Source organism: Odocoileus virginianus, chromosome 4, assembly GCF_023699985.2.
Source record: "Odocoileus virginianus isolate 20LAN1187 ecotype Illinois chromosome 4, Ovbor_1.2, whole genome shotgun sequence".
Classification (NCBI taxonomy): Eukaryota; Metazoa; Chordata; class Mammalia; order Artiodactyla; family Cervidae; genus Odocoileus; species Odocoileus virginianus.
Genome location: NC_069677.1, coordinates 58,207,044 through 58,225,528, shown reverse-complemented (window position 1 = coordinate 58,225,528; position 18,485 = coordinate 58,207,044). Strand labels below are relative to the sequence as shown.

General features: G+C 45.3%; 2 protein-coding genes across 2 annotated transcripts in view; both read left to right on the top strand.

Moving 5' to 3' along the window:
• CPB1 (carboxypeptidase B1) overlaps window positions 1–8,576 on the top strand; it is a 37,565-nt gene extending 28,989 nt beyond the window's left edge. Inside the window, exons 10-11 of the mRNA XM_020911678.2 lie at window positions 6,433–6,517; window positions 8,206–8,576. Of these exons, the coding sequence (XP_020767337.1) occupies window positions 6,433–6,517; window positions 8,206–8,393 (273 nt within the window). The 3' untranslated portion in view covers window positions 8,394–8,576. The remainder of the gene's footprint in view (window positions 1–6,432; window positions 6,518–8,205) is intronic.
• A 3,499-nt stretch (window positions 8,577–12,075) lies between these two features.
• The window catches only part of CPA3 (carboxypeptidase A3), a 36,348-nt gene continuing 29,938 nt past the window's right edge, over window positions 12,076–18,485 (top strand). Inside the window, exons 1-3 of the mRNA XM_020911688.2 lie at window positions 12,076–12,244; window positions 14,621–16,147; window positions 16,245–16,320. Of these exons, the coding sequence (XP_020767347.2) occupies window positions 16,080–16,147; window positions 16,245–16,320 (144 nt within the window). The 5' untranslated portion in view covers window positions 12,076–12,244; window positions 14,621–16,079. The remainder of the gene's footprint in view (window positions 12,245–14,620; window positions 16,148–16,244; window positions 16,321–18,485) is intronic.

Here is an 18,485-nt window from a genome sequence, read left to right as displayed (position 1 = left end):
TGTTTAAGTATGTTCCAAAGAGCGCATGGGACAGACTTTACTGGAAAAACCTTCATTGTTGACCTGAAATTTAAATGTAACTGGGAAACCTGCCTTTGGTTACAGCCACGCTGGGAGCAAAGTGTTCTCGTAGCAGGAGCGACCCAGCCGCGGTACCGAGGGGGCCCTTGTGCTCTGGTCAGGAGAGGAGGACAAAATGAGGCAGTCAGAGCATCGTGAAAACCAGCTGTCTCCTTTTTCACTCTTTTTCTCTACAATACTTTCTTCTTTAACATAATCACATCTTTTATCTGACTTTAAGCTGATTTTGCCTCCTTCCCTTCCCCCAAAGGACACTTGGCAGTGTTGACTGGGGTAGTCGGGGGAGGGGGTTGATGGTTTTAACTGTGGGAGTGCTCCTGGCATGCAGTGGATAGAGGCCAGGGGAGGCTGACCAAGCCCCTACAATGCACAGTTCAGCCCCCACACGCAGGATGACCCAGCCCACCTGTCAAATGACCAAGGTTGAGAAACTCCGCTTTAAGCAAAGATAAGAAAAGTCTCATTCCTGGCCAAAGTCCCTGGCTTTTTCACAGGATCTTGCACCTCCACACACACAGTTTACAATTTTCTACAAAGCTCAAGTGCAAGACAGTACATCCCCATTACACAGCATTTATTTGGAAGAAGCACCACTGCCATCAAAAAAAAACCAAAATTCTGGGATTTCCAGCTTCAGCTGACTCATGCTTTACATTTTACTTGAATTCTAAAGAGCTAAAAAACACACATTTAGATCGTCCCCAGAAAGAATTCAGTTTTCATCAGTGAAAGCATCGCCACGCTCCCCGGGGGGTCTGCCAAGACAGACAGGCTCCACTCCCCTAGAGCAGACCCTTCCCTGCTCCTGGTCTTTCTCTCCCCACCTCGAGGCTTTGCAGTCGGAGCCTGCACTTATTTACGCTCTTCCTTTTCCTCAGAAGCATATTTGTTTTTTCAGGCCCCGCAGGCTTTCTCCTCAGTCCCTGCCTTAGCAGGCCCCGGGGGGTTCTCCCTTTGCACAAAAATTACAAAAGTTCAACTCCTCACTGGTCCCTTGGTGGAGGTTACCCAGGATCTCAGCACAGAAGGAAGGAAACTGCAGCGAGAGATCATTCTGATGTTTCCATTATCACATGTATTCACCCAGAGGACGCTTAAACTCAGGACTTGAAGTTAGAAACCAAGTTGGGAAGCAAACCTCCTTTGCGCTGGTGTATACCCCAGCGCCAGCGTGGGGCTCTTGCTCCCCGGGACTGTGCGAACGGGCCAGGGGAAGGTCGGAAGCGGCGGCCGCCGCTGCCCCGACACGGGCTGTGCGCGAGCGGCCGCGGTGAGGGCCAAGAGAGAGGCGGGAGACGGGGCCCCCGAGCACAGGCCACGTGGGCACGCGGGTCCCTGAGAAAGGCTACCCCCGCCTCGCTCATCTCACCAGCACCCCGGAGCTCAGAGCCTGGGGAGGCGTTACAGCAGGCGGCCCTTTGTCCCTTGGGCTCTGAGTCGGATGTGACATTCTAGACTCTGTCTCTTGCTCTATGACCAAGGCCTCTTTTTAAGAAGACAAGTGACAAAAGAAAGCATGCATTAAGATGTGCTAGGAAACTCCTAACTAAGGATGAATAAAGGCTGGCCATGTTTGGCCTGGACTGAAAGCAAAGTTTTCTCTCAGACTGGTTTATATTTAGCTTCCTTCTGTTCTTTACAATTGGTAAAACCAGCTCGAGCAACACTTCTTTTGAAGTATTCCAAGGCCACAAGGAGAAGTGAAAAAGAGCACGGGATTTAAAGCAAGAAGAACCCAGCTCAAGTCAGCCACTGGCAGGGCTGCGTGCCCTTGGGCAAGTTCTTTCATCCTCTCTGAGTTTCAGTTCTTTTATCTGTAAAATGGGGATAAAAATATCCAGCTCTTAGCAAGAGCTCTTTGTAAGTCTAAGGTTTTATGTAAATGTTAGTTCTTATTTTGAACCCATTGAGGATATAAGGTCTCCGTTAAAATAACAGGTTATATAGAAAGTGTCATTAATTAGAGTTTCAAGAGATGAATCATGGTCTCTGATATACTATTGTTTCTGCTGGACTTCTGTCAGCTGTCTTAGTCCCTTTCTACAGAAACGTACAAGGAAAAGGAGTTACCTTCTCTAATATTCTAGCAAATTCAGGAATCACCTCTCCACCATTCCTGACAGGCAGGGGTCAGTCATCCAGCTTGGCTGGAACCTTCTCATCAAGCATGCTGCCCCACGTGGCATTCCATTCTGCTAGAAAATTCTGTGTTGATGAAATGTGGACAGATAATGTTGGGAAGATAAATGAGTAACATTTGTGAAAGTATTTGAACTCTTCAAAAGAAAAGACTCACAATGATTCCAGAGATTTTTGTTACCATAACTGGAATTTAAAATATGACATTTTGGTTGATTAATGTCTGTTCTGACTTTTTTGTCTCTTGGCCTTAGAGGGGCTGAAAGAAAGGGTCCACAGAGTCTACTTTTTTTATGAAAGGAAATAAGCTAAGTGCATAGCAGAGGTCAATGTCTAAATAGACTAACCCATCAAATACCATTACATGGTACGACCACTCTCCCCACAAGCATCCTCAATCTCCACCCAGGTTGTGGGGAGGGGTGGGGTCACAGTCCAGCCTCTGGAGAGCCTGGCACTCTGCACCCCCAACCAGACCATGCCCACCTGAAGCCCTGGGAAGAGAATCAGTCAAGCAACCCTGTGCTAGGTGTTATGCAATCTGCTCAGGATACAAAACGAACAGCCGAGAATCCTTCTCCCCCACCACCACCCCTCCCAAAGCTCCACTGGGGGACAAACAGATGCAAAGCTAACGAGGACAGCACACGGTGACAGGAACTCTGATGGAGATCTGAGCGCTCACAAAGAAGAGGGGCTTGCTGCTGCTCACAGAGCCGGGGGCAGCTTGGCAAAGAAGGTGACGTTTAGGCTGAATCTGGAAGAACAGCCGCAATTCAACCCGTGAACACAAAGGGCCAGAGGATTCCTGCAAGGGGAGGACACCCACAGCCATGGAGGTAAGGAGAGGCAGGCAGCGGACGGGAGCAGCTCAGGGCGACTCGGCTTGGAGAGAAGGGGGGGATGCACCGCAAGTGATGCATGGCCAGACTTCACGCGGGAAGGCGAGAGAGCCATTCAAGGATGCGCTGATGAGGGGGTGGTCGGAAGGTGAGTGAGGAGGCAGACAGCAACTGAGGACAAGGAAAGCCAAGGCTGAGACACAAACTAAATGCTCCCTCAATGGGCACCAGCGACAAGAGCAAAATAACAGCTGGTTTAAGTCAACATCGATCTTAGGTATGATCTCGGCATTGGAGGCAGAGCAGCTGTTTGCAAAAGTTGTCTCTGAAGGCTTAGATGGCACTTGGTTATTTCTTTGAGGAAAGGAAACCAAACATTTTTATGTGGCCCTAATGGTAGTTATGACTAAATGGAGAAGTTGATAAATCAAAAGAGATAACAGATCACAAGTAAGCCTCTTCAATTTTGCCAGATAACTCAAATATTACATTATACCAATAGAAATACGGAGAGACTTTGAAGGTCATCTGACATGCAGGAGATCAAGAGATAGTGACAATGATCTTGTCTTAAATCACCTAAAGTCATCATAACTTTTCACATTTGTAACTAATCCTAAAGAATTTCCTTTATTCCAGATTTACGGAGCTAAAATAAATTAAATTTAAGGTCCTCAATGTGGTGATTTGATAATATAAATACTGCAAAAAGTTTAATTAATTTACATACTCTCTATCTCACATAATTGTCATTTTGCTATTACAGTGAGAACACTAAAGCTCTGATCTCATAGCCATCTTCATGTATTCAATGAAGTCTTGCTATCTATAGTCACAATGCTATACATTACATGCCCGGAACTTATTAGAATCTTATTTCTACTAACTAAAAGTAAGAATTCATGGCTTAAGGTGGGGTTGGGAAGCAGAACAGAAGAAAAGCCTGAGGAAGGCAGCTAGAGAAGGAATAAGAGTTCTTTAGGATCAGAGGTTCTGCCTTACAGAAAAATAAATAATAGAAATTTCCTTGGTTTGATCAAAAGTTAAGGAAACTGTAGAACTGTAGGAAATACGCGATTTATCTAGGGCTTCCCTTGTAGCTCACTCGGTAAAGAATCTGCCTACAATGCAAGGAGACCCAGGTTCAATTCCTGAGTTGGGAAGATCCCCTGGAGAAGAAAATGGCAACCCGCTCCAGTATTCTTGCCTGGAGAATCCCACAGACAGAGGAGCCTGGCAGGCTACAGTCCATGGGGTCACAAGAGTCAGACATGACTTAGTGACTAAACACCACATGCTGTTATCTAGCAAAAAAAAAAAAAAAAACCCTAGTACTTCACCATGTTTCGCATCTCTAAAAGATGGTTTTAAATGTATTCTCAGTATTGTGTAATGTTTACAGAGTATTCTGATCTCAATTGGCAATAGACCCTATACTAAAGGATGGAGAGAAGACCCAAGTCTAGTATGCTGGTTAGAATAAGATTAAACAACGGACAGTACCTTTGGATCACAACAGGAAAGATTTCACACAGGATGAGAAAGCACGCATTATTTTACCAGTTTGGAAGAAGGGGAAGTGAAACCCTGAAATTTGAGTTCAAGTTTCTGTCTCAAAACTCTAATAAGTTAGTTCCAAGAAACTGATTGCATCACTTCAGTGGACCAGACCAGAAAATCAGGCTTTAGATCATGGTTTATAATTCTTTTAAAATTTTCAAATTTACCACTTGATTAGTGAAGCATTCATGCTTTGGGAGCTGAAATTCTTAAAAGTCTTACAGTCACGCCCTCATCAATTTAACTTAAGACTTTACTAAACTGGTTTTAATATTAGAGCAAGGAGTAAGGGAAGTTCCTACTTTTTAAAAATGGAATTATTCTGATGTCATCACCAACCTCACAGTTTTTCAGGCATATGTACAAGATAATTATGTTGCCAAAGTATGAAATACAGCTAGTTTCATAGCCAGAATGAATTATGTCTAATTCTCCTGCAGTAAACAATCAGATCCACCAATCTGTATTCTCCAGGCAGCTAAGTCAAGCCTTGCTTTTCAAGTGATTCAGCACACACTGGAGACTTTAGCACATCGGGAGGAGCTGCGGGCAGAGCCCTTCTCCCTGGGGAACTGGTGTAGGGGCCAGGAAGGCAATAAGGTGATGCTGCTTCTAAGAAAAAATAAATTAGCACGCACTACTTCTCTTAATTCTGGGATTGAAATGTTCTGCATTTTGAAATAAACTAAGTGCTAATTTTTCACGCTAAAGAAATCTCCCACGCTGGAACGAGACTCCTCCTTAGAATTGTCCACTCTGGGAGCTCAGACCGTAAAGCGTCTGCCTAAAGCGCAGGAGATGCAGGTTCAGTCCCTGGGTCAGGAAGATCCCCTGGAGAAGGAACTGGCAACCCACTCCAGGATTCTTGCCTGGAGAACCCCCTGGACGGAGGAGCCTGGCGGGGGACAGTCCCTGGGGCCGCAGAGAGTCAGACACGACTGAGCAACTAACACCCAAATTTTACTCCCAACAGTGATTCAGAGTAAATGTAAGTACCTAACTCTCAAATAATGCGGCAGGAAGCGTGCTTCTCACGCTCAGAGTTTCTAAACTACAGTTACTGAGGAACCACTAACGGGGCTTCCCGGGCGGCACTGGCGGTGAAGAGCCCACCCGCCGGCGCGGGAGATGCAACAGCAGCGCTCGGTCTCAGGGTCGGAAGACCCCTTGCAGGAGGGCACGGCCACCGACTCGAATATTCCTGCCTGGAGAATGCCGGGCCCAGAGAGCAGCGCGCGCACACGGCCCGGGAAGGCCGACACGGGCAGGAGCAGGCGCTGGGAACGTGAGGGCAGGAGCGGGCGCTGGGAACGTGAGGGCAGGAGCGGGCGCTGGGAACGTGAGGGCCGGAGCGGGCGCTGGGAACGTGAGGGCCGGAGCGGGCGCTGGGAACGTGAGGGCCGGAGCGGGCGCTGGGAACGTGAGGGCCGGAGTGGGCGCTGGGAACGTGAGGGCAGGAGCAGGCGCTGGGAACGTGAGGGCCGGAGCGGGCGCTGGGAACCTGAGGGCAGGAGCAGGCGCTGGGAAGGTGAGGGCCGCTGACGGCCCGGCGCAGCGCGGCCGCTCCGCGCGTGCGACCGCCGGGACCTCAGCCTGGGGCTCGCGGGGCGGCTTAAGGGAGACCTGCTCCTACCAGAGCCACGTGGACTGTGCGACCAGATTCCCTGCAAAACGGGGCCGGCCCTGAATAAGGTTAAGGCGCTAACCCGAGCTATGACTCCTCCGTCTTCCGTGTCTTAGAACCGCGGCCGGGGTCTGCTTGCAGGGCGCGCTCCGCTCCTTCACTCACGGCCCACTGGCTCTCTTGCAGAACGCCCTAGCCAAGGCTGCCGTGAAGGAGCTGGCCACGCTGCACGGTACCTCGTACACCTACGGCCCAGGAGCCTCCACCATCTGTAAGTCAGAGCTACGCAAGGGCCACGCCGTCCCCAGGGTCTTTCCTTTCTGTCATTTGAAGCGCGCGACTTTTGCCTGAGAGTGAATGGTTTATAAAACGTGTAATCAGTTTTCTGCTTAGAAGACAGAACCGGGCAGGGAATATCCCTTTCAACTCATGGACACGTCTGCTCTCTGTAAACACCTACTGAGCACCTGCCCCCACGCCAGGCCCTCAAGAGGTGCTAGTGGAGGAAGGCAGGCAGGAGGAAAGGAAAAGGGAAGGAGGGAGCCCAGAGCCATCTTCCAAGAGCCCACAGCAGGGAAGCAGGAAGAGTTCATGGCCACACAGGTGCCAAGTGCTGAGACAGAAGGATGGCCAAGAACTGAGCACACCCAAAGACGAGCCAGCCCGGCCTGCAGGGTCGGGAATGGTTTCCCAGGACGATGACGCAGAAGCTCTATCTGGAAGGACAGTTGCTGAGGAAAAGCAATAGAGGGAAGGTTTTCCTGGCTAAACAGACTGAAGTTTCAAAGGGACCACTTAAGGCTTAAGCTGTTCGCATGGGGTGCAAGCAAGTGGCAAAAGCGTTAGCTGTGGGCTGGCCGCCAGGGCCTTGGTGCTGCAGTTTGATTTCACTGAGAAGGCACATACTGCAGGTTCCATCTTCAGTTTCTACATATATTTGCCTTTGCAAGATTTTTTTCTGCCCCAGCCCTTAAAGGACCAGAAATGTAAGGGAGAAAACGGCCGGCCTCACCATCAATGGCTTTCAATGCATATGGAGAGGCTCCAATCATGAGGTTTTTTTGTTTTTTGTTTTTTGTTTTAAAAAAGTTTCACGTAGAATACAGTTTTCTGTATTTTTGTCCTTTATTAAACTTCTCTGTATCAGACGGGGTATACAATTTTCTTAAGGGGGTTCTATTAGAAATAACTCATCTATTCACACACTGTGAACGTCATAGAAGTTTTATTCAGGCCAGTTCGTTGAGATTTCTTTTTCCATAATACCATAAGCCCTTGGAAGGCAGGGGTCATGTCTTTCCTTTGTCCTAGTGTCTCCAAAGTTGAGCACATTGCCTGCTGTTCAATGAGAACTGTACAACTGGGACTGAACGAATGAATGAACAAGTGACTGAATAAATGAATGACACCATAACTGTTGCTGGATGAATAACCGAGTGAATATCTAATCCAGGCCAGGCCATATGCTAGATCCCAAAGAAACAAAAGTGAAGACCAGGCTCTGCCCCTCAGCTGCTCCAGCTCCATCATTCAGTAGTTTCAGCGAGGCTCAAAGTCCTCTCCTCTCACCAATCATCACGCAGTTTTCCTTATTTTTCTAAGAGATACACATCATTTTCCCAGAAACTATATATATGTTGTAAACAATTCACACACTATGTAAGTGAGACAGTTTACCACAGCAGAGAAGCACCCTGAGTATATATGTATACTACTGATCACATCCTGAAGTATTAAACACATCACTCTTACCATGTAGCAGTAAGAGGTACTCTTACCAAGAGATAAGGTTGCACTAACCTTTAAAACAGCCCCGTAGATTTGTGGTCTTGGTGACTAGAAAATTTCCCTACCTGTTCTATCTAGTGCGGTGAAGCATTGGTAATTATAAAAGAAAGCTGGCGTGATTTTAAATCTCCTTCCTAAAGTGTTTCTTCCCCTTTGATTTGCTCATTTCAGATCCTGCTGCTGGGGGCTCTGATGACTGGGCTTATGACCAAGGAATCCAATATTCCTTCACATTTGAACTCCGGGATAAAGGCAGATACGGCTTTCTCCTCCCTGAATCCCAGATCCAGGCAACCTGTGAGGAGACAATGCTGGCCATCAAGTACGTTACCAGCTATGTCCTGGAACATCTCTACTGAGCCAGAGTGCTAAGAGCTTGATTTCTGAATATTTGTTCTGTTTTTCTTCTATCCTGAATTCCTACTTTTGTGGGCTTGGATGTTTTTTCCTGATCCTCATCTTTCTTTTAAGCTTCTGGGTCTATTAAGCTACTTGGATCTTTAATATTGATCATAATAAAAGTGAATCGGTATAACTGAAGAACCTGACAGACTGTCTGTTTCATTGGGGGGAAAAGGCATGAACAAATGGCTGAGCAAGCTGCACACCACCAATGACGCAAGTCAGCCTACAAGCAGCTGAAGTTGCTGGTGTACTGCCAATCACAGCAGATTGCAGAGATGTCTAGGTCACAGTGGGGGGCTGATGAGGAAGGAGAAGTAGGAGAAATTCAGGACTGTAAGACATGGGACAGGTGAATCGATCCCGTCACAGTTCAGCTTTCACATCAGCTCATTCAAGTTATTTTCTGAGCTGTTTACTACATGCCAAGTATTTTGCTAAGCAATTGAGGACCGAGCAACGAAGAAGAAAGAGAACATGCCTGCCCTCAACGGTTGCGTAGGCCATTTGAGATGACAGACATGAAACGAATAATGACCTAACTTCTTGTGTAATAGCTAGTGATTTAATTTATATCCCTGAACTAGAGGAGAAAGCTCAGGAAGTGCTGAAAACTGAAGAACAATTATCTGGGTGAACGGAACACCCCTTCCAGGCACTAGTAACTATGCAGAAGATGTAAGAAGAAAGCCAGAAAGGGTGGAATTCGGAGAATTGAGGGAAGATGGGGCAGGTGTAAGGGCTGAGGAGGGAGCTGGGGATCATATCAGGCGAGTTTAGAGGTCAGGTTAAGGACTTGGAGCAATGGTCTAAGAACAAAGAGAAGCATTTTAGATCCTTACAAGATGGATCCAAAAAATACTGCTGCAGTTTGTGTCAAACAGTGCATCTGTGATTTCCTCTAGGAGTTTTATAGTATCCAGTCTTACATTTAGGTCTCTAATTCATCTTGAGTTTATCTTTGTATATGTTATTAGAGAACACTCTAATTTCATTCCTTCACAAGTAGCTGTCCAGTTCTCCCAGCACCATTTATTGAAAAGACTGTCTTTTCTCCATTGTCTATTCTTGCCTCCTTTGCCATAGATAAGTAAGCAAAGGAAAAAGGAACGAATGGGACCTAGCTAAATTTAAAAGCTTTGGCACAGCCAAGAAAACCATCAACGAAACAAAAAGACAACCCAATGAATGGGGGAAGATATTTGCACATCATCTGACTGATGCGGGGCTAATACCCAACATATATAAGACTCAACAACAAAAAATAAACAACTGGATTAAAGATGGGCAGAAGAATGAAACAGACATTTCTCCAAAGCGGAAATGCAGACAGCCAAGAGAAATATGAAAAGGTGCTCAACATCGCTAATCATCAGGGACATGCAAGTGAAAACAATGAGGTATTACCTCACACATGTCAGAATGGCTAACATAAAAGAACACAAATCACAAGTATTGGCAAGAACGTGGAGAATAGGGAACACTCCTACACAGCTGGTGGGCATGTACATTGGTACAGCCACTGTGGAAACAGTATGGAAGTTTCTCAAAAAACTAAAAACTGAACTACCATATGACCCAGCAATTCCACTCCTGGGTATATATCCAAACAAATACAGACACTAACGTGAAATGATACATCCCACCCCCAGGTTCACAGCAATACTATTTACAATTGCCAGTATACTAGCAACCTAAGTGTCTGTCAACAGACGAAAAAATAAAGATGTGGTACATACATACAACGGAATAGAGCTCATTCACAAACATTAATGAAATTTTTCCATTTGCACCAACATGGCAGATACGGAGGGCATTATGTTAAGTGAAATAAGTCAGACAGCGAAAGACAAATATTGTACAATATCACTTATATAAAAAATAAATTAAAAAAATACAACAAACTAGTGAATAAAACAAAAAAGAAGCAGACTCACAGACAACAGAGAACAAACTAGTGGTTACTACTGGGGAGAGGGGAGCGGGGAGGGGTAATTTAAGTGTAGGAGGAAAGGGGGTTATTATGGGATTATATGAAATCACGTGTGTGAAACTTCTGAAACCTGTAAAACAGTACAGAGTTTAAGAACCTTTCATTCAATTAAAAAAGAGCAATAAGCGACTCTCCTGGTGATCATGCGGGTGCATGGGTTCAATCCCTGGTTGGGGCACTAAGAACCCACATGCCACACAGCATGGCCAAAAATTAAAAATGTAAATAAAATTTTTAAGAGACAGTGAGAAGCCATTGAAGATGTTAAATTCTAAATGTCATGATCAGAGTCTTGGGTTAAAAAAAAAAAAAAACACCATCAGGCTACAGTGTGGAAGTAAACTGGAAGTGAAATAGGAAGGTGCCAGGGACCCTGACTGAACCAGCTGGGCCTAAAATAAAAGAGGCAAAAATAACTCTGACTTGTACATCAAATATGACGTGAAGTTTTCCAGAATTTAAACTGAATGTGCTAATAATGCGGAGCAGTGTTGTCGTTGTTCAGCTGTTCGGTCGTGTCCAACTATTTGCCACGCCGTGGACCACAGCACACCAGGCTTCTCTGTCCTTCACTGTTTCTCGGAATTTGCCCAAACTCATGTCCATTGAGTCAGTGATGCCATCCATCCATCTCTTCCTCTGTTGCCCCCTTCTCCTCTTGCCCTCAATCTTTCCTAGCATCAAAGTCTTTTCCAGTGAGTCAGCTCTTTACATCAGGTGACCAAAATAGTGGAGCTTCAGCACCAGTTCTTCCAACGAATATTCAGGGTTGATTTCTTTTAGGATTGACTGGTTTGATCTTCTTGGTGCCCAACGGACTCTCAAGAGTTTTCCCCAGTCCCACAGTTCAAAAGTATCAACCCTTCATCACTCAGCCTTCTTTATAGTCTAATCCTCACATCCATACATGACTATTGGAAAAACCATAACTTGGGCTACATGGACTTTTGTCGGCAAAGTGATGTCTCTACTTTTTAACACTCTGTCTAGGTTTGTCATAGGTTTTTGTCCAAGGAGCAAACATACTGAGCACAGCTCAAATTTTAAAATATAATGATACATATTTAGATTTTAATTTGGGGGGCGTTGCTTACTTTAAAATCATAAAGCAAAACATGACCTCATTATTTTCCATGTGGAGTCAAGGAAAACAGGATTCCATATCCAGCATAATACACGAAAGTAGCTGTGACAGCGTTCGATTCAAAAACAGAATCTACTAGTCGCCTGTTGGGAAGCCGGCAAGCCAAAGAATGCGTAATTGCACGAACTGTCCGCTAGATGGCAGCAGCACAGCTGCTGTGACCTGCGAGGCGGTCCTCTTCAAGTAATTTAGCGGTAAGTCATTTAAGGAGGCGCAGCCGAGTCTGCACAGCCAAGGCGCCGCAAAGACCCTTCAGTGCAAAAACAGACGTTGCCATAAAGTTCTAAGCAGTACTGATGCTAACTTTAAAAACATGCCATTCAGCGGAATTATCTCCCCCATTCTATTTAAGCTCTATCCATGTGAACTGCGAGGATCACTCAAGCACAGTTACCGCAGTAAGTCACCTTGATGGAGGTGCGTCACCCAACCCACAGACAGCGCCACAGGCCACCCCTCAGCCCACCTTTAGCGGGTGGCATCCGCCTCTGAGGGATGCTGTGGCCCCACGTCAGGGCTTCAAGCGGAAACTGGGGGTCTATGTGGGCTTTTCTAAAAATTCCAAGGGGGTTTTAGGAAGAATAAAGCAAATAAAATCCACGTATCTGCGGTTTCCTGCACTTGAGACACCGTGGCTCCGTCTCTTGCAACTGAAAGTGAAGAGCTGGCAGGTTAGAGTGTCCCTGCCCAAGCCTCGTAAGGACCAGGAGAGGCCGAGAGGAAAAGAGAAAGAGGAGCTTCCGCATGAAGCCTTCCGGGGCAATGGCACCCGATCCCCTCCTGCCTGGCTGACCTCGGGCTCCTGCCTCGCCCAGCCTTGCCTACACAGGAGCCCTGGCTGTGAAGGCTCCGCGCCTTATCCTTCCTGTGACTTCCTCCCACCCTCGGGACCTAGGGCAGGCTCCAAGCTCCCCCTCCAGGCCCCAACTCTCGCCTCTCCGGAGCAACAGTTCACAAACAGCGCGGGGCCGCCCCTGGCTCTTTCCTTCTCAGCCGGTGCTGCCGCAAGACTAGCAGGACTGGTTTTCCAGCCTGGAGAATGGGAGTCCTGCTAGAGTCACAGCTCATGTATTCATCTGCTTTGCCAGATAATCCATATGAACTGATCAAAGAGAGAATTTCAGGTGTAAAAGGAAGACAGGAGGAACCATGACAATTAACAAGGTTATTTGGTGTCTACATGGGGCTGTGAGGAGCCTCTCAGGTCATCTCACTTGAGCAGGTAGTCACCCCGCTCTAGCCCGATCTGACACTGCTTGAATCACACATCCGTGTCTCTGTCCAGAACCACCTTTCGTGCAACTAGTAAAGACATGTCTCTCTGCAGCACTCTACGGGCAGTTTCGGTTCCATGCTGAACATACAATACCCATAACTAAAGGATTCGTTCTTTCTGACATTTCCTTTATGAGATATTTAAAGGTATTCCATCAGTTCACTATATTTGATTTACAGACAGAGACTTATTTGAAGAATTCTAGTAAATCACATGAGAATGTTCACTTCCATTTTCTAGGACATTTCCTTTATGGTGATAATGTTTGAAAAATATGAAGAAAAGCATACTTTAAAAAATAAAGTGATATTTTTAACTGTGTCTAGACACACAAAAATCCTAGGCGTGCAAAGGCCCAGAAAGGTGGAAAATTACTGTTGTGTGAAGCATTCAACTTTAGATATCTTTTCAAAGAGGTTAATTTAACCTGTGAAACACCACACCACCTTACACAGTCAATCCTAAAATGATACAGTGTCTAACAACTATTCATCCTACTCCATAAATAAGCCAAGACCTCTCATAAATCTCGATGCAGCAATATAAGGTTGTACTGAACTATGCCTGCCAAGTAATGAAACTGGTTCTGATAAAGAGCTCCAAAATATTCTTGAAATCCATAGATTGGGAAGAAATAGGAGGTCTTAAAGCATCACATACCTACGTCCTACTCCAGAAACAAGGAATTGTCAATACACACCAGACGTTAAGTCAAAGACTGTTTATCACCAAAGTCTTAAGAAAAACCAGGATCCTTCCAACCCTTACTTAGATCCCCAAATAAAAGTGTCCTTCTTAGTTGACCTGAAAAACAGATATAGAAGCCTTTTCTCTATAGTTTTTAAATGAACCACACAGAAAAAGGCTTAACACAGAAAATATATAAGAATGCTAGCATTAAGAGGGACTTCTATTTTCTTCTTTCAACTTCTCTGTATTTTGGTAAATTATTTTTCCATGTATATTTATTACTTTTAGAATCCAAATAAAATTCCAAAAAGCAAAGCTATAACATAATTTTTTTTTTACTTGAAGCAATATATATTAAAACAAATACAGAGATATTTTGGCCTTATTGGACACAGCCACCACTTTAACCTCCCACCTGATGTATGCTGATACTCATCAGTTCTGCAGCCTGATAACGGCCAGTATATCTGTTTACAGAACTTGACGATTGTAGTAATACTTAGAGGATGGGCTTCACAGGTGGCACTAGTGGTAAAGAATCCACCTGCTGATGCAGGAAATGTAAGAGATGTGAGTTTGATCTCTGGGTCAAGAAGATCCCCTGGAGGAGGGCATGGCAACCCACTCCAGCATTCTTGCCTAGAGAACCCCATGGACAGAGGAGCCTGGTGGGCTACAGTCCCTGTGATCACAAACAGTCAGGCATGACTGAAGTGACTTAGCGGGCTTGCACTTGGAGGACACAGGCATGTTTTTGTCCCTCCCATCCACCAAATCCCTTACATACATATTCATCTCATTTAACCCTCATAACCACTTGCTGGGGTCCCATTTGCATGTCCAGGAGACTAAGGTCTGGAACGCAGCATGCTCCAGGTAAAGTAGCTAGCGTTTGGGAACCACTCTGAGGTTGCATTTGTCCAACTCCAAAGTCAAGTTCTTCCTTTTCCTCTGTTCTCCTGCCCAACGCACCCTTAGAATCAATGGAGCAAGAATCTGCTCTGGGATTTTCTAGTGCTGAAACACTTCCCCAATATCAACAAGAAGGCATTTGTAACCCCCTCCTCTTCTTTACCTGCAGGGTCGTGGCAAGCGGACCCTCCTGGGTAAGAAGTCCTCCCGTACATCTCTCAGATGGAGAGGAATGAAGCTGTCCCTGCCGCACGGATAACAGGAGGACCTCCCCACAGAATTATTTTATAACAAAAATACAAAACTATGACTCTGAGAAGTTTCATTTGTGAGTGTCTATACATCTGTCAATGTGAAGAGGGAGTTTTAAAAGGAAATTCTAATAAGCTATCTGATCAAATTCATTCACTATATTACCTTACCTATAATTCTGGGTAAAGCTGTTGCCTTCTCCAATCCATAATTAATTGAGTTGTGGTCAAGTTTAAAGATCCCCTGCCAGACACTTTAAAAATGACTTATAATTGACTTTCATAAATTCAACTTTCAAAAAGCACTTATTGGGGATCTATGGCATTTAGACCCTAACCAGAATAGCCAATGAACAAACATTTGAGCAACCATGTTATCTTGCCCTTTACACGTCTTCAAGTTGCTTTATGAATACGGGTTCTCTCTGAGGATGGAGGGATAAAAAAGGGGAAAGGAGCAGGGAAGTAACTCAGCAATTTCTGTAATGTTTACTTCTTTACCAAGAGTAATTTAGCAATTTCTGTCAGGTTCACTTCATTATACTTTTGCCATCATTTATATAATCATCATTTATATAATGATGGCAAAAGTATAAAATTTAGACAGTGAACATAATGTTTTCCAGATTACTTCTAATACTTTTAGTATATTCAAAATAATTTGTAATATAAACGTTTTTAATTTAACAACTTACAATGGGGCTTCAAAAGCATAGTTTTTGACATCAAGGTTCTGTGGCCAGATACCCTCATTCCTCCCAGGTTCCAAGTGCAAATGTGAGCCGATTTCTTCCATCATTTACATCAAACACACAATAGAGTTGTATTTTAGAACAAAGAACTGGATTCAAAGGTCAGCTCTGTGAACTTACTAACTCTGCTACCTTGTGCAAAAGTGAAAGTGTTAGTCGCTCAGTCGTGCCAGACTCTTTGTGACTCCTTGGACTATAGCCCGCCTGGCTCCTTTGTTCAAGGAATTCTGAAGGCAATCATGCTGGAGTGGGTAGTCAGCCTCTTCTCCAGGGGATCTTTCCAACCCAGGGATCAACACCAGATCTCCTGCACTGCATGCGGGCTCCTTACCTTCTGAGACACCTGCCAAGTTATTTGCTTAACAAGGAATTTGCCTCCCCTTCCATCTGTATAATGGGAATTCTTAGCTGTAAAAGGTATATGAGTAGCATGGAATTCACCTGTCACAAAGAGGGCAATTAGCGTTAATATTTCCACCCTACTCCCCTCCCAACTAGAAGATGGTGGGGCGAAGGGGTGGGGGGCACATTCTATCCACCAGAACCCAAAGAGGAAACCAGCTGCTCCTCCAGATAAGAGCTGAGACATCAAACCAGCAGAGTGTCTCTGGACAGGCAAAGAACCATGAGGCTCCTCCTGCCCGTGGGTTTGATCGCCACCGCCCTGGCCGCTTCCCCTGTCCGCTTCGACGGGTAAACCTCATGGCCCTGTGTTCCAGACTGTGCTTGGGAAGACAATGAGGAAAGACTTCCTTCCAGCTCACGTGCTTCACCTTTTGTGTTCTTACAGGAACAAGGTCCTCCGTGTGAAGCTGCAGGATGAAAAACAAGCAAACGTCATCAAGGACTTAGCCAAGACCAGCCAGGTAGAGCACATAAAGGGCTTTCTTTTTTATTTCCTAAAAGCTGCTTCTTCTGCCTTATATTTTTAACAGTCGCAGAGTTACCAAAGATTGGGGGAAAAGGTGATGATTGGATAATTCAACTCACTGCTAATCCTTTCATTGTTTCTGTTCATTTTTCTCCAAATTACCACTTCTTTTTCCCATCTAAAAACTTTGCAAACAACAGCATTTTCTAGGTAGAACTGTGAAATAGGGAGACATTCCTGGCCTTTATCATGGCCTCTTCTTCAACCCTGACAGGGCCTGCCTACCTCATTCTCCTCACTGCCACCTGGATCTATACCAGGGGCCTCACTTCTGTGGCATAATCATGATTATGATCACACGGAGGTGCTGCTTAACTGATAACATCAATGCACTGTCTGATAATACCATGAGGTGTCTCTTTCTAAGAGCAGGTCCATTTTGAAAGAAAACTCTTAAAAGTTAGCTCTGTCTTTTAAAACCCCATGGACTAAAGTCATCATTTTATCATTTGTTCAGCGGCTTCTCTGTGCAAGACACCCTGTTCCAGCCCCTTCTTGTTATTCACTCACTCAGCCATGTCCAGCTCTTTGTGACTCCACGGACTGCAGCACAATAGGACTCCTTGTCCTTCACTGTCCCCCAGAGTTTGCTCACAAACATCACTTCAAATTCATTATATTTTCAAGGTCTGTGTCCCAATTCAACGTGTTTAAAACAGAAGAATTGATGTTCAAAGACGGTAAATTAAATGACCAAGATTTCATGTCAAACTTAAACCCAGAATGGAATCTGAGATTTAGTCTAGTCAGATACTCCCTTATTTCCACATCAAATCAAGCTGCCTATACTAATTCCCAGATGTCTCTCAAATCCATACTTTCCTCTTCATTCCCCTGTCACTGCCAAATTTATGTCTGCTCTATCTTTTTCAGGGACAGCTTCAATAGACAATTACAGCTTCCCTTCTGCTCAGGGTTCTGGTCTTGCCTCCCATGAAGTCAAGTCCATACTGCAGCCTGATTGCTGTACAATGAGACACCTCTGCTTGAAGGTTTTCAGTGAGAGGTGGCCTAGTGTGGAAACAGCACGGTCTTCAGAGGTTCAGATCCTAGTTTCACACTAGCTCAGTGTCCTTAGGCAAGTTACTTAGCCTCTCCGGGCTTCAATTTCCTCCTCTGTAAAGTGGGGACATAATAATCACACCTACTTCCTAAAGCTGCTATAAAGACTAAATGAGCTGATATTTGGGTAATGCTCAGCTGGCATCTTCTATTGATATCGATGTGGTATTCCAAGAACTTCATAATCTCCAAGCTATGTACCCGACCCTCTTTCTTACCCTTCAAGCACTATGAACAGCACTCACTCACCGCACTGGCCCTACACACCTTTTCTCGGGAGGAATGTATTTTCCGCTTTACTTGGCTAAATGCCACTTAGTCTCCAAGACCCAGCTCAGGCAGTCTCTCCTGGAGAAAGTCCCTCTCTGTTCACCAACTCTCATGACCCAGACGGGCCGCTCCTTGTGCTCCTAGAAGCGACCTTGTGCTTGCCCCTGGCATGGGTAAGCACGTTGGAAATGCACAGATGGCTCTGTTCTCCCACATTAAGCTGTTTGCTTCTCTCTTAGGAACCTCCGCCACCCTGGCATCCATCTCTGCACCTGCTGCTTAGCTCATGAAGTCCACTGAGCCCTAACTTTCGCACGGTGCTCCCCTGGTGGCTCAGCTGTAAAGAATCCACCTGCCAATGCAGGAGACTCATTTTTGATTCCGGGTCAGGAAGATGCCCTGAAGGAGGGCATGGCAACCCACTTCAGTATTCTTGCCTGGAGAATCGCTTGGACAGAGGAGCCTGGCAGGCTAGGGTCCATGGGTTGCAAAAGAGTCGGACATGACTTAGCAACTAAAAAAAACAACAAATTCACGCACCACGTAACCCTATTAGGATACAGAGATTGCCATTGTGATGGCCTAACTCACCTTTAAATCATTCTTATACCTCACAGATGTCTAATTTATACTGCAGCATTTTGATCAAAACAAACCAACAAATATTGGTTGGTTCACAGCGGCCTTACACTGGAACAGGACTGACCTAAAAGTAGAGTGGGATTCATCTAAAGAACAGCCAGGCAGACTCAGCTATGCCCACAAGCT